We start from the raw sequence: 12,498 nt of genomic DNA on the forward strand, positions 1-12,498 counted from the left end.
TAACTCCAGCACTCAGGAGGCAGAGGCAGGTGGGTCTCTGTGAGTTCAAGGCCAGCCTGGTCTACAAAGCAAGTTCCAGAACAGACTCCAATGCTACACAGAGAAACCCTGTCTCAGAAAACCAACCAACCAACCAACCAACCAACCAACCAACAAAATCTAGGAGGCTAAAAGTCTGCCGAAAGAGCTTTGTGTCCCTGCCGGATGGAGTCACCAGCTCTAAGATAAAACGCTTCAGGATCTACCGCCTTCTTAACATTTCCCTCGCAGACTGGGACATTGCTTAGTGGCGGAGCTGTGAGAGGCCTGGGTTCGTGTCTTCCAGAAACAGGGAAGTGGGGTGCAGGTAAAGGCATTTGCCTCCAGACCTGGGAACTCCCACAGTTTTCCCTAACACCCCTTCCCCATATACACACAAATAAGTTGTTTTTTTTGGGGGGGGGTGTCTTTTTGTTTGGTTTGGTTTATTAGAAAGAGCGTGTGATCAATTTTTAGGGTTTTAGGCTAAAAGTAATCATTAAAGTCAGAACAGATTTACTCTATGTGACCATGCTGGGAACAGAAACAAATAAAGAAGGCCAGGGACCACCACCCCCAAATCCATTTTCAGGGTACCAAAGAGAGGTTTTAGGTTCAAGAGAGGGCAAAGGAGTCCAGCCCAAGCTGTTGTCCCTGCCCAAATCTGTCTGGCAAGGCCTATGGCAAGTTGTCGGAAAGAGCTGAGAGAAACCCTCCTCTGGCCAGGACCAGGCTTCACTTGATGCAAGAGATTCTTGGGAAACTGCAGGTCTTTGAGGTCCATTGTTCCAGTAGCTTGATAGCCAGATAGGAGGGACACAAGGGTCACTTAGAATAGCTTTCTTCCTGCCAGAAGGAGGGGAGAAAGGAGGGAGAGGGGGAAGGAAAGAAGAAATCTAAAAAACCCCACTCCTCCTGAATTTCACCCTTTATAGTCTTTACAATAAGGCAGTAAATGCTAAGTTCCTGAATCCTGTGATCACGCTAATTAATCATAGAACTTGTGGAGGCGGTTGTGGGTTCCCAAGATTCATAGCCAGCCACTATTGAGTATGAGTGACTTTGCCCTTGGAACCTGAACTGGGGACAGTCTTAGGGGACTAAGTCTTTAACTTCTGGGGCCTGAGTGAGGACTGAGTTACCCAAATGATGTTAGAACAGGGCACTGGTTATTAACGCCACAGACAAGTGATCACAAAAGCCACAGCAGCTTTGCTCTGTGTGGCCATGTTGGAATTAGGGACAAAGGAAGAAGTTCAGGGACCACCCCATGCCCCAGATCCATCTTCAGGGTATCAAAGAGAGGATTTGGGTTAAAGAGAGGGCAAAAGCGCAATCTTGTGCTAGAAAGGACATCAGACCTGGGGAGGCCAGGCCAGTGATGGACACAGGAAGACTTTAGACTCAGAGTGGCTGAGAGGTCGATGTGATGTCAGGTGGTCGCTCTTTAGAGGACCACAGCTGAAAGGATGAACAAGGTCAGATTCTTAGCCGCAGAATCGAGGCACAAAACGTTTCAAAAATTATCTTATTTTTAACCATGCACACAGAATGTATGCCACCTGTGCACGGGTGAGCTGGATTTACAGGCAGTTCTGCAATATCTTGTGTGCTGGGTATTGAACTCGGGTCTTCTGCAAGAATACTCTGTGCTCCTAATCACTGAGCCAACTCTAGACTCTCAGTAATTATTTTAAAATGATAAGACCTCTGGCTACAGTTCACCTGTTAAGACATTAATGAGGTTCCCGTGGAACCTGATGCAATAATCCAGGTGAGGATGGCCACGATGTGGACAATGCACCCCTGCATCAGACTTGGCTTACTTGTGGTGTTAGGCGTCCATCTGAGGCCTCGTGTCAGGCATGTGCTTATTTTGCATATATTAAGAAGGCAGCGCCAAGACTGACCGACACTGTACAGGACGGCATGTGAGAAGCCCTTGAGTGCCAAGGAGTGGCCATCATCTGTGTTCACGGGGACTCCTGGGAGTGGAGGTTGGGGATAAGGCGGCAGCAATTTAGTGCGAATGAAATTTGAGGGACAGCATGAGTGTAAATAAAGAAAAACAATGAAGTCCCAGGAAGAGCCCTAAGCACTCCATATCCACACTGTGCTTAGTTAAGACCCTGCGTTATAGCTGGGCAGTGGTGACACACCTCTAACCCCAGCCAGCACTTGGGAGGCAGAGGCAGGTGGATCTCTGAGTTCAAGAGCAGCCTGTTCTACAAAGCAAGTTCCAGGACAGCCAGGGCTATACCAACCAAAAATAAGAGAGCAGACCCTGGGTTAGAGAGATGGCTCAGTGATTAAGAGCAGTTGCTGCTCTTCCAGAGGACCAGGGTTCAATTCCCAGTGCTCACATGGCAGCTCAAAATTGCTTATAACTCTAGTTCCAGAGTATCCAATGCCCTCTTCTGGCCTCTGTGGGGATGAGGCATGCACATGAATAGACATACAGGTAGGCAAGCACCCATACACACATACATACATACACATAAAATAATTGTAAAAATTCAAAGAGTAAGAGAGAAAGAATCTATTGAGAGATTATGGTGGTTTTAATAAGAATGGCCTCCATAGGCTCTTATATTTGAATGCCTGGTCATCAGGGAGTGGCACTGTTTGAGAAGGATTAGGAGGTGTGGCCTAATTAGGAGGAAGTGTGTCACTGGGAGGTGGGCTTTGAGGTTTCAAAAGCCCAAGGCAGGCCAGTGACTCTCTCTTCCTGCTGCTGCTGAGGGTCCAGATGTAGAGTTCACAACTTCTTCAGCACCATGTCTGCCTGCATGCCACCATGCTCCTGCCATGATAATGAATTAACCTTTGAAACTGTAAGCCAGCCCCAATGAAATGCTTTCTTTTATAAGAGTTGTCAGGGAGCCAGGCGGTAGTAGCACACACCTTTAATCCCAGTACTCGGGAGGCAGAGATAGGCGGATCTCTGTGAGTTTGAGGCCAGCTTGGTCTACAAGAGCTAGTTCCAGGACAGGCTCCAAAGCTACAGAGAAACCCTGTCTCAAAAAACCAAAAAAAAAAAAAAAAAAATTCTCCTGCCTCTGCCTCCAGCGGGCTGAGATTACAGATATGTACCACCACACCTGGTAGTTTTCAAGGGGAAACATTTGGGCAGAAGCTGACTGAAGGATTCTAATACACACCCACACACACAGTCTTAGGGTTTCTATTGCTGTGAAAAGACAAAGACACCATGGCCACAGCAACTCATATAAAGGAAACATTTAATTTGGGTGGCTTACATTTGCAGAAGTTTAGTCCATTATTGACATGGTGGCGTGTAGGTAGACATGGTGTCGGAGCAGGAGCTGAGACTTGCAGGTAACAGGAAGTGGTTGGAGATACTGGGTGGTGCCTTGAGCACCTGTGAGACTTCAAAGCCTGGCTCCACAGGGACACACTCCCTTCAACAAGGCCACACCTCCTGATAGTGTCATTCCCTTTGGGGGTCATTTTCAAACCACCACACACACCTATGAGAAAGCCTGCACCAGGTGATGACAGAGCTGGCAAAGATCACCACACATAAACACACACACAGAGAAAGAGAGAGAGAGAGAGAGAGAACGCTACAAAATACCACCTCAAATTATGTTTTTAAAAAAGTATTTATTGCAAAAAACGCTGGACACAGTGCAATGTACAACTGAAATCCAAGACCGTATGCTCTCGGGAAAGCAGGACAACGTCGGCGATTCTGCCCACGAATCATCTCAGCTAAGAACCGGTGGCCAGCCTGCCTACTGCATGGAGGCCACTTCCTGCTGTGTGAGGGAGGGAGTGTTACAGCACATGCCCTGCTCCACTGACATCCTTCTGCCCCAACCCTAGGCTCTTACCTCTGCGTCCAACAATTCCCATCTTCCTGGGCACAGAGGAAAAAGGCTTTGGTGGTCTTCACCTCAAACAGCATCCAGTTATGTGTTCACAGCTGCTGACCACAGGGTCTGCTCTGGCTAACAAGCGTGTGGAGATAACATGACAACATCACTCAGATTCTGAGACGGGGAGCAAAGGGTGCAGGCCCCACATCCCAAAGGCAGCGGTATGGTCTAGCTCCAAGCTAGGGTTTGGAGGTCTGATGAGTCCAGGAGAGTCATGCCCCAGTCCCAGCACAGCAGCTGAGAGACACTGGCTGGGGATAACAGCACTGACTTCTCCAAGGCAGGTGGCATCCGCAAGTTATACAGTCCAGGGCTGGCAGGGCTGGCAGAGGTGGACGGCTCTGCCAGATTCAGGCCTGGAAATGCTCTTGGATGCAGGGCCTGGCTTCCCCATGGCTGCTGTGTGGATGGCAGAGCACTGATTACTGTTATAGTCAGCTTCCAGCCTGCTTCAAAGCCTGCTTGTCATTCTGCTGGTCAGCTGAAACATGGAGCCTGACCTTGCTGCCTGGACCCACGAGAACTCAGGGCACGAGAGGCACCAGGCTTCATAAGGCTGTTTTTGCTAGGCTTAAGTTGTCTGTGCATCAAGGCTGGAGCGGGTCTGGAGGCTCCTCCCGTGGCTGGGACCGCCTACCTCCGTGTTTTGCCCTCTCCCTTCTCAGTCCTACAGGTAGAGGCCAACGAACAAGAAGACAGTCTGACAGGACTACCAGGTCTGAGCCATTTATGACAAAGGTATGTCCTGGTCACCAGTGGTCTGTCCTGTGTGAACCTGACAGCAACAGCCAGGCAGGGGAGACCAGCTTTCACGAGCACTTTGGTGCCTGGCCACCGCACGGTCCCCGGGGGAGAACTGAGGACAAGGCAGCCTGAGCTGCAGCTGCCCCACATTCCAGTGCACGACTTGGTAGACATAGGAAGGCACCACAAACGCTGCCTTCCACACTTGTCCAGTGTCAAACGCCAGAAACAACATGCTGTCCCCATGAGCACCTACAAATACGGTGACAGTTCTTCTGCGCCACTCTGTTCCAGGCAGGGAATAGCGTACACTAAGGTCCTGTGAAGTTCTGGCCTCTGGCTTCGAGGGTGGCTACAGAGAGGCCAGCAGAGCTCTCCAGTGGTCACCTGGCCCACTTCCGGCAGCGGGGCCGCAGGGGGGGGTGTTCTAGAGACTTCCGTCTCATGTCACAGTTAAGGTCGCATACTTCACGAGGCAGCGAGCAGGCTGCTTGAGAGCTGTTGCAGAGGGGCCAGCAGCAGGGCACAAGGCCCAGAGAACGCAGCAGCAGCTCAGCAGCCGTCCCTAGCCCTGCTGGTGGTTGTCAGCAAGGAGGCAGTGGGCTAGGCTGAGAGTTCTGAGTGTTGCTAGGCACCCATGGCTTCAGGAGTGCTCCTGCGTGGTGACATCATCAGTATAGCAAACACCAAGTAGGCCTGGAGTGACCCCGGAGTGACCCCTCTGCAGAAGTCAGGGCCTGCCAGGGGTCTTGGATGAGACTTGGTCACTGGTGAGCAGGGACAGTGACAAGGGCTTCCTCTGAAGGCCTGGAGATGTCTACATTCTGCATAACAAAGACAAAGAATGTCCACCCTGCTCAGCAAAAGAGGGAGCACCTCATCCCTGCTGTTCTGATCACTGTGGCCAGACAGATAACCATCTCGCCTCAGGAGCCCCAACTGAAACACCCTAATCCGTCAGAATTCTGAAGTACCACGGGCTGGGTTCTCAGATGACAGGAAGAGGGTGGGGTGAGGCTGATACCAACTCCAGGTGGTCAGGCAGGTCAGGTGCTGCCCCAAGCAAGGCTACTCTACCCCCTACCTGAGGACGGGCAGCTGGCGAGGCTCGGTCCCTGGGTGTGCCTCTTTCCCGACTCCAGTAGCCTATGGACATCTAGTCTGTAACATGGCTCCTCAGGACTGAGTCACAGGACCCCTGAAGCTCTCATTGTGGATGACCTCCACAAAGTTATAAGGTCCAGTTCCGTCCTTGACCTGTTAAGCCTTGGGTACCTCAGGCCTGAGGAATGGCGGGGGGGGGGGGCTTGAGATTTCCCTAAGCTCTACAAGGATGTCCTAAGAGCCCTCAACAGCTTCCTTTGATTCTAGAAGCTGCAGGACTAGGTCAGGAACGGTAGCCTTGTGCAGCAGACCACAGCCATACCTTCAGGGACAGACACATGCTCCTCTTGGCCTATGCTGAGCTCACAGATCAGCCCCAGGTAGATTCCTACTTTGAGGTAGGGTTGGTTTGTTATTATTTTGTCTTTTGAGAGAGGGTCTCATGTAGCCCATGTTGCCCTGAAACTCACTATATAGCTGAGGATGACCAACTTCTGCCTTAAACTTAAAATTCTCCTGCCTCTGTAAGCTGGAATTCTAGGCATCTGTCACTGTGCACTGCTGGGGATCAAATTCAAGGCTCTGTGTGTGATAGGCAAGCATTCTACCATCTCAGCCACAATGCCAGGCCCGTCATACTTTTTAAAGTTCAAAGGTGCCCAGTTACAAAGGCTCTCATGATGCCTGGACTGGTAAGGGAGGCCAGAATCCCTACCTGCCGTGAGTGGGCATCTAGCCTCTCCCTCTCCCCAGACCAGCATCTGGTCCAGATCCACGGCAGAGCTGTTGAGTTTGTAAGGCCTTAGAACTGGGAGCCAAACACACCCAGCTCCCGGCCCCTCCATAGGGCTGACCTTGGGAAGCACCTAACTACCCAGGCCACAGCACTACCCTGGCCACAGGAGACAAAAGAAAACAGCCTGGGAAGAGATTCACCCTCACCTTAGCCTAGCCCTGACCCAAGTGGGAATCCTGAAGATAGTCAGGACACCCCCAGGGAACACGTCCACCACCCCAGCAGTGAGCTCAACGCTACCTGAGGCCTGTCTCGGTGCGTGTTCACAGCTGCCACATTCAGGAAGATGGACTCCACTTTACAACCTGTTGAAGGAAGAGGCCAGTGTTGTTTCCACACGAGGGCAGCCAGAGCCACAGCGGCAAAAGCCACGCTGAGGAGGAGGCCGAGCGTACAGAGCTCAGCTTCACCCTGTCCACCCTTCCCCAGGCAGCTCCAGAGCCCGTCAGCAGGCAGGGGGGACTTGTAGACTTCTGCTGATCCATGTGTGACAGCCCATGTGTGCCACATGGGAGGCCCAAGCTGCCTACACAGGGACTGGGGGTGGTTGGGGCAGCAACAGGTCGATAATTAACATGGAGTCCCTAATTCTTGGTGCCCCCAAACCAGTGACACCCTCCATCCTGCCACAGACAACTCAGTAAGCCCAGGAGGAGGGAGGAGTAATTCCAGATCCCCTGAAGCTTCATTCTCCACAAGCGTGACCCAGGAGAGTGGACTGTGACCTGAGCATCTGCCAGTGCAGTAAGAGGCGGGGAGACACAAATGTCCTGCCTCCAGAACATTCTAAGGCTAAGGAAAGATCAAAGATCACTGAAGAGGCTTTCTATGGTCACAGGAACTTTTGTTTGTTTGAGACAGGATTTCATTTTGTAACTCAGGCTAGCCTTGAACTCACTATGTAGCCAAGGCTAGCCTCAAGCTCTTGGCAATCTTCCTCCTGATTACAAGCACAAGCCACCATAATTGAATACGCAAAGTTTTTTATAAACTAAAAAGTAAACTAAGGTGCACGATTAGAAAGAATTCCAGCACTGGTCGGGGGTGGGGTAGGAAGGAACTGAGACAGGAAGTTTTTGAGCAAAAACCTGCCTCAAAGCAATGAAAGAAGAAAAACGGAGAAAGGGAATTGGGAAAGGCAGTGTGTCGGGGAGAGTGGGCATGAATGAGGCCCAACGGAAAGCAGAGACCTGCGGACCGTCCTAGAACCCTACAGTCAAGGTCAACACGGGACGCCCCCTTACCGTAGGCCACAGGTGTGAGCTTCAGGACTGTGTGCAAGGGGCACTGGAGGTAGGGCAGCTCTTCTGTGGACAAAGAAGGACAGGGCTCACATGCCACGCATGCCCAGATGTCCCCATGTCATGCACACAGCCCCCCAGCCCGGCCGAGGCCCCTCACCAGCTGCCTTATCAAGGAAGTAGGCCAGGAGGCAGCGCATCACAGCCTGGTGGCAGATGACCAGCACGTTCTCCTGTCTCTCCAGTTCCATGATGACAGGCTCTAGTCGTTGCACCAGGTCTTCATAGGACTGCAAAGGCCACAGGGGTGGGAATGGAGTCAGGAGTTGTTCTAGCTAGACTTATGTCAACTTCACATATAAACCAGAGTTGTCTGAAAGGAGGTGTGGTGGTCTGAACGAAAATGGCCCCCATGAAAAGGCTCATAGGGACTGGCACTATAAGGAGTTGTGGCCTTGCTGGAGTAGGTGTGACCTTGTAGGAGGAAGTGTGTCACTGGGGATGGGCTCTGAGGTTTCAAATGCTCAAGTCAGGCCCAATGTCACCCTCTCTTCCAGCTGCCTATGGATCCAGATGTAGACTCTCAGCTACCTCTCTACTTGCATGCTGCCATGCTTCCCGCCATAATGGACTAAACTTCTGAACTGTAAGCCAGTCCCAGGTAAATGGTGTTCTTTGTAAGAGTTGTGGTCAGAGGGAGAACATGAGCACGGAAGTCAGGACCATGAGGGGTACGTCCACCTACTGAGACAGTGGGACTGATCTAATGGGAGCTCACCAAGGCCAGCTGGACTGGGCGTGATGGAGCATGTGATCAAACTGGACACTCTGAATGTGGCTGGCAATGAAGGCTGACTGAGAAGCCAAGGACAATGGCACTGGGTTTTGATTCTACTGCATGGACTGACTTTGTGGGAGCCTGGTTTGTTTGGATGCTCACCTTTACAGACCTGGATGGAGGGGGAGGACCTTGGACTTCCCGTGGGGCAGGGAATCCTGACTGCTCTTAGGACTAGAGAGGAAGAGGGGAGAGGGGAGGGGGAGGGAAAAGGGAGGTGGGGAGGAGGTAGAAATTCTTAATAAATAAATAAGAAAAAAGAGTTGTTGTGGTCATGGTTCTCTTCACAGCAAGAGAAACTCGAAGGCAGGCGGTTACCTCAATAGAGAAAAATCCCTCCATAAGACTCTGCTGGAGGATATTTTCTTAATTAGTGGTTGATGGGAGAGGGCACAGCGCATTGAGGGTGGCGCTGGGCTGGTGGGCCTGGGTTCTGTAACAAAGCAGGCTGAGCAATCCATGGGAAGCAAGCCAGTAGGCAGCACCCCTCCAAGCTTCTGCATCTGCTCCTGCCCTGTTTGAGTTCTGTCCTGACTTCCTTCTGTGAAGAACTTTAATGTGGAGGTGTAAGCCAAAATAAAGCCTTTCCTCCCCAACTTTCTTTTGGCCATTGGGTTTCATCCCAGCAATAGAATTCCTGAGACAGGTATGCTAGGCAACAGGCACCTGCCGCGCCCTGGAGCTGCTCACTGCGTAGAGGTTGTGTTTAAGCTCCCTCCAGCCAGGTTCCTGAGGGGATGGAGTGGGCGGCTTCCCTTGGAGGGCTGCTTTAGTGAGATGCCTAATCAGGACAGACGCTGGCGACAATCTGGGAAGGGGGCCACCTTCTCCTTCTGGGGCTAAGCCTCACACATATCCCAAAAGATTACTCTCAGGTCCCAAAGAAACTCAGGATAAATGGCTATCTGTGGTGCCTATTAGCATACTGAAGTAATGCTGGTCTTCAGGCTCCCCCAGTTTCAAAAGTACCTATGGCTCCTCTCACCCAACCCCTACCCTAAAACTTCTCCAGTTCCTGGGCTTCTCTCCCCCAGCTTCTCATTCCCTTGTAACCCCACTATTTTGGGAATGTGCTCTCTTGGCTCCCTCTCTTGCCTGTCTCCCTTGGTCTGGTCTCTGTCCCTCCGTCCCACTCTCCTCTCGTGGCCAGGTCTAGTCTGTGGACATGTTAAGTCTACAACTTTCTCTCTGCTCTGGACTCTTCCAGATGCCTCTGGCTGTTCTCTCCCTCATAGCTACAATAAGAACTTTCCTTTTAACCATACCTTGGAGTGGTCCTCAGTTTACACAGCTACCTCATGCCATCCATGGGGCCCTCTGCAGCCTTCACTACAGGATTCAGTAGCCGGAAGCTGTGCCTGGTGGAAAGGCCCTCCCCCTCCCTCCAGTCCACAGTACTTGGAGAGGGTGATGGACTTCCTGGAGTATGACAACTGTCGGGAACCGGAGTCCCCAGAAATAACCTGTGGCTATCTGCTTGCCTGTTCCCTCCCCCAGTGTTGTGATAACGGGGACTTTGTATCTCTGCTGGCCCCTGGGGCAACCCCAGCTCCATTTTAGCTCAAGAATTAGGTATGGGGGGAAGGGGCAGGTCCATCTCTCTACAGTTATCTATTTTTCTGCCCCACATTGTGACTGGGCAGTGGCACCAACGCCTGACCTGTGCCGACCTCCAGCAGTTGTGGGGATCGAGCTTAGGTCCTCGTGTTTGCAAGGCAGACAACTGACTGCACTGTCTCCCCAAGCCCGCACTGTTCTCCTTTTCCACTATCTGGGATGACTCTGAACTTGAACTCTGCCTCACAGGACAAGGTGAGAACTATTCATGTCACCCAGAGCTATGTGAGACACACGCATCTCAGGGCCATATTTAGTCACCATCCTGGGGCACCTCCTGAAGCAGGAGACTCCTCAGACAAAGTGACCCTTACTGTCTGACCTGGGGCCTGGAATGACCAGGGACTCTCTGAGGGAAGGTGACAGTGTGGTCACCGTGGCCAATCTCTTTGGAGAAGGTCTCCGTGGATCTGGAGGCAGGGTAGGGTTGGCACATGGAGCCCTGGGAAGAATAGGATCACCATGTGCCAGGGGAAGGCATCTAAAGAAAGGGTAAAGGTCCAGGGCAGAGAGAAGGGTGGAAACCTTGGAGTGAGGCCTGGCCACTGAGCGCACTCTGGGAAAGGCTGATGGTTCCCTGAAAAATGAGCTGGCCTGGGTATCCCAGGAGACCATGGCTAATCTAAAAGTCCCAGAAAAGCCAACTCCAACAGAGCCAGGGACACTAAGCTAGGCTCTGCCCTTGCCAGGTCTGCACCCTTAGAAAGGAAGAAACAAAGACATAGAGGCACCCAGCAGGGCTAATCCCTGCTCTCTGTAGCATGGTCCTCCCACCGCCCGCCCGAGGAAGAACAAAGGTCAAGCCTCTGAGCCCTGGTCACAGACAGCACTGCCAGGCAGGCAGCAGGCCCTGCAACTAAGACCCCAGGCCCCACCTACCTCACCCTTCGGGTACCGGTAGCGGTACTTGTCCTGATCCCGCAGGGCAAACTCCAGTGGATAGTGATCCTGGATCTCTTCGTAGGTCATTTCCTCACAGACGCCCTAGGAAGACACAGCAGCCATCACACCACCCACGCCAGGCTGAAAAGACCAACCTGGGGTTGGAGGGGCAGACAGAGACGACCAGCATGTCCTGGGCCAAGGGGCCACTCTAAGAGCAAAGCTTACACTGTGTGGAAAATGTCCAGACCTTCTCTGGACATTGAGTGTGCTGGTAGCCACAGCTGTAGGAAGCTGTCAGAATCATCCTTACCTCACACAACTCTCCAGGGAATGATATAGGACTTAGCATGAATGTGGGTCTTTTCCTTAGACTTTATTATTATTATTTTTTGTTCTTTGAGATAGGTTCTCTATATACAGCCCTGACTGTTTTGTAAACCAGGCTGGCCTCAAACTCAGAGATCAGTTGTTTGTTGGTTTTCATTCTTCTGGCTTTTTTTTTGGGGGGGGGGGGGAGGCAGCCATCCAGCTCCCACACACACACAAAGACTTAAGATTACTTATAAATGCCTGGCCTTAGCTTGGCTTGTTTCTTGCTGCTTTTCTTTTTTCTATATATATTTATTTATTTATATGTATACAATATTCTGTCTATGTGTATGCCTGCAGGCCAGAAGAGGGCACCAGACCCCATTACAGATGGTTGTGAGTCACCATGTGGTTGCTGGGAATTGAACTCAGGACCTTTGGAAGAGCAGGCAATGTTCTTAACCGCTGAGCCATCTCTCCAGCCCCTCTTGCTGCTTCTCTTAAATTATCCCATCTACCTTCTGCCTCTGAGCCTTTTCCTTTTCTTCTGTGTATCTTACTTTCACTCTTACTCCACGGCTGGATGTGCGGCCAGCCCCTGGCATCCTCCTCTCCGGCCCCTGGCATCCTCCTCTCCTTGTTCTTGTTCCTTCTCCTCTGCCCAGATTTCTCCTATTTACTCTCTCTGCCCACCAGTCCCACCTATCCTTGCTCCTGCCTTGCTATTGGCCAATCAGCTCTTTATTAGCCCATCAGGTGTTTTAGAGACGCAAAGAATCACAGCTTCACAGAGTTAAACAAATGCAGCATAAACAAAAGTAACACACCTGAAAACAATATTCTTAACAGAGATCCACCTGCTTCTGCCTCCAGAGTGCTGGGATTAAAGTCATGTGCCACTACACTGGCTTAAAATCTTTTTATTGCATTTATTTATTTGTTTGTTAGTTTATTGTGTGTGTGCCCATGTGCTCATGACATGCATGGTTATAGATGTCAGAGGACAACTTGCAGGAGTCAGTTTTCACCACAGGAACAGAACCC

General features: G+C 51.3%; 1 protein-coding gene across 5 annotated transcripts in view; it reads right to left on the reverse strand.

Annotated features, from left to right (window-relative positions):
* Nucleotides 1-3,625: 3,625 nt before the first annotated feature.
* Pfkfb4 (6-phosphofructo-2-kinase/fructose-2,6-biphosphatase 4) overlaps nt 3,626-12,498 on the reverse strand; it is a 37,097-nt gene continuing 28,224 nt past the window's right edge. For all 5 annotated transcript variants that reach the window (XM_048423339.3, XM_048423337.3, XM_087905225.1 and 2 more), the window contains exons 10-14: nt 11,140-11,244; nt 7,966-8,095; nt 7,809-7,871; nt 6,805-6,869; nt 3,626-5,488 (exon numbers count right to left, since the gene is read on the reverse strand). In XM_048423339.3, coding sequence (XP_048279296.1) covers nt 5,429-5,488; nt 6,805-6,869; nt 7,809-7,871; nt 7,966-8,095; nt 11,140-11,244 — 423 coding nt within the window. In that variant the 3' untranslated portion in view covers nt 3,626-5,428. The remainder of the gene's footprint in view (nt 5,489-6,804; nt 6,870-7,808; nt 7,872-7,965; nt 8,096-11,139; nt 11,245-12,498) is intronic.

This window comes from Myodes glareolus, chromosome 4 (genome assembly GCF_982192425.1).
Source record: "Myodes glareolus chromosome 4, mMyoGla1.1, whole genome shotgun sequence".
Taxonomy (NCBI): Eukaryota; Metazoa; Chordata; class Mammalia; order Rodentia; family Cricetidae; genus Myodes; species Myodes glareolus.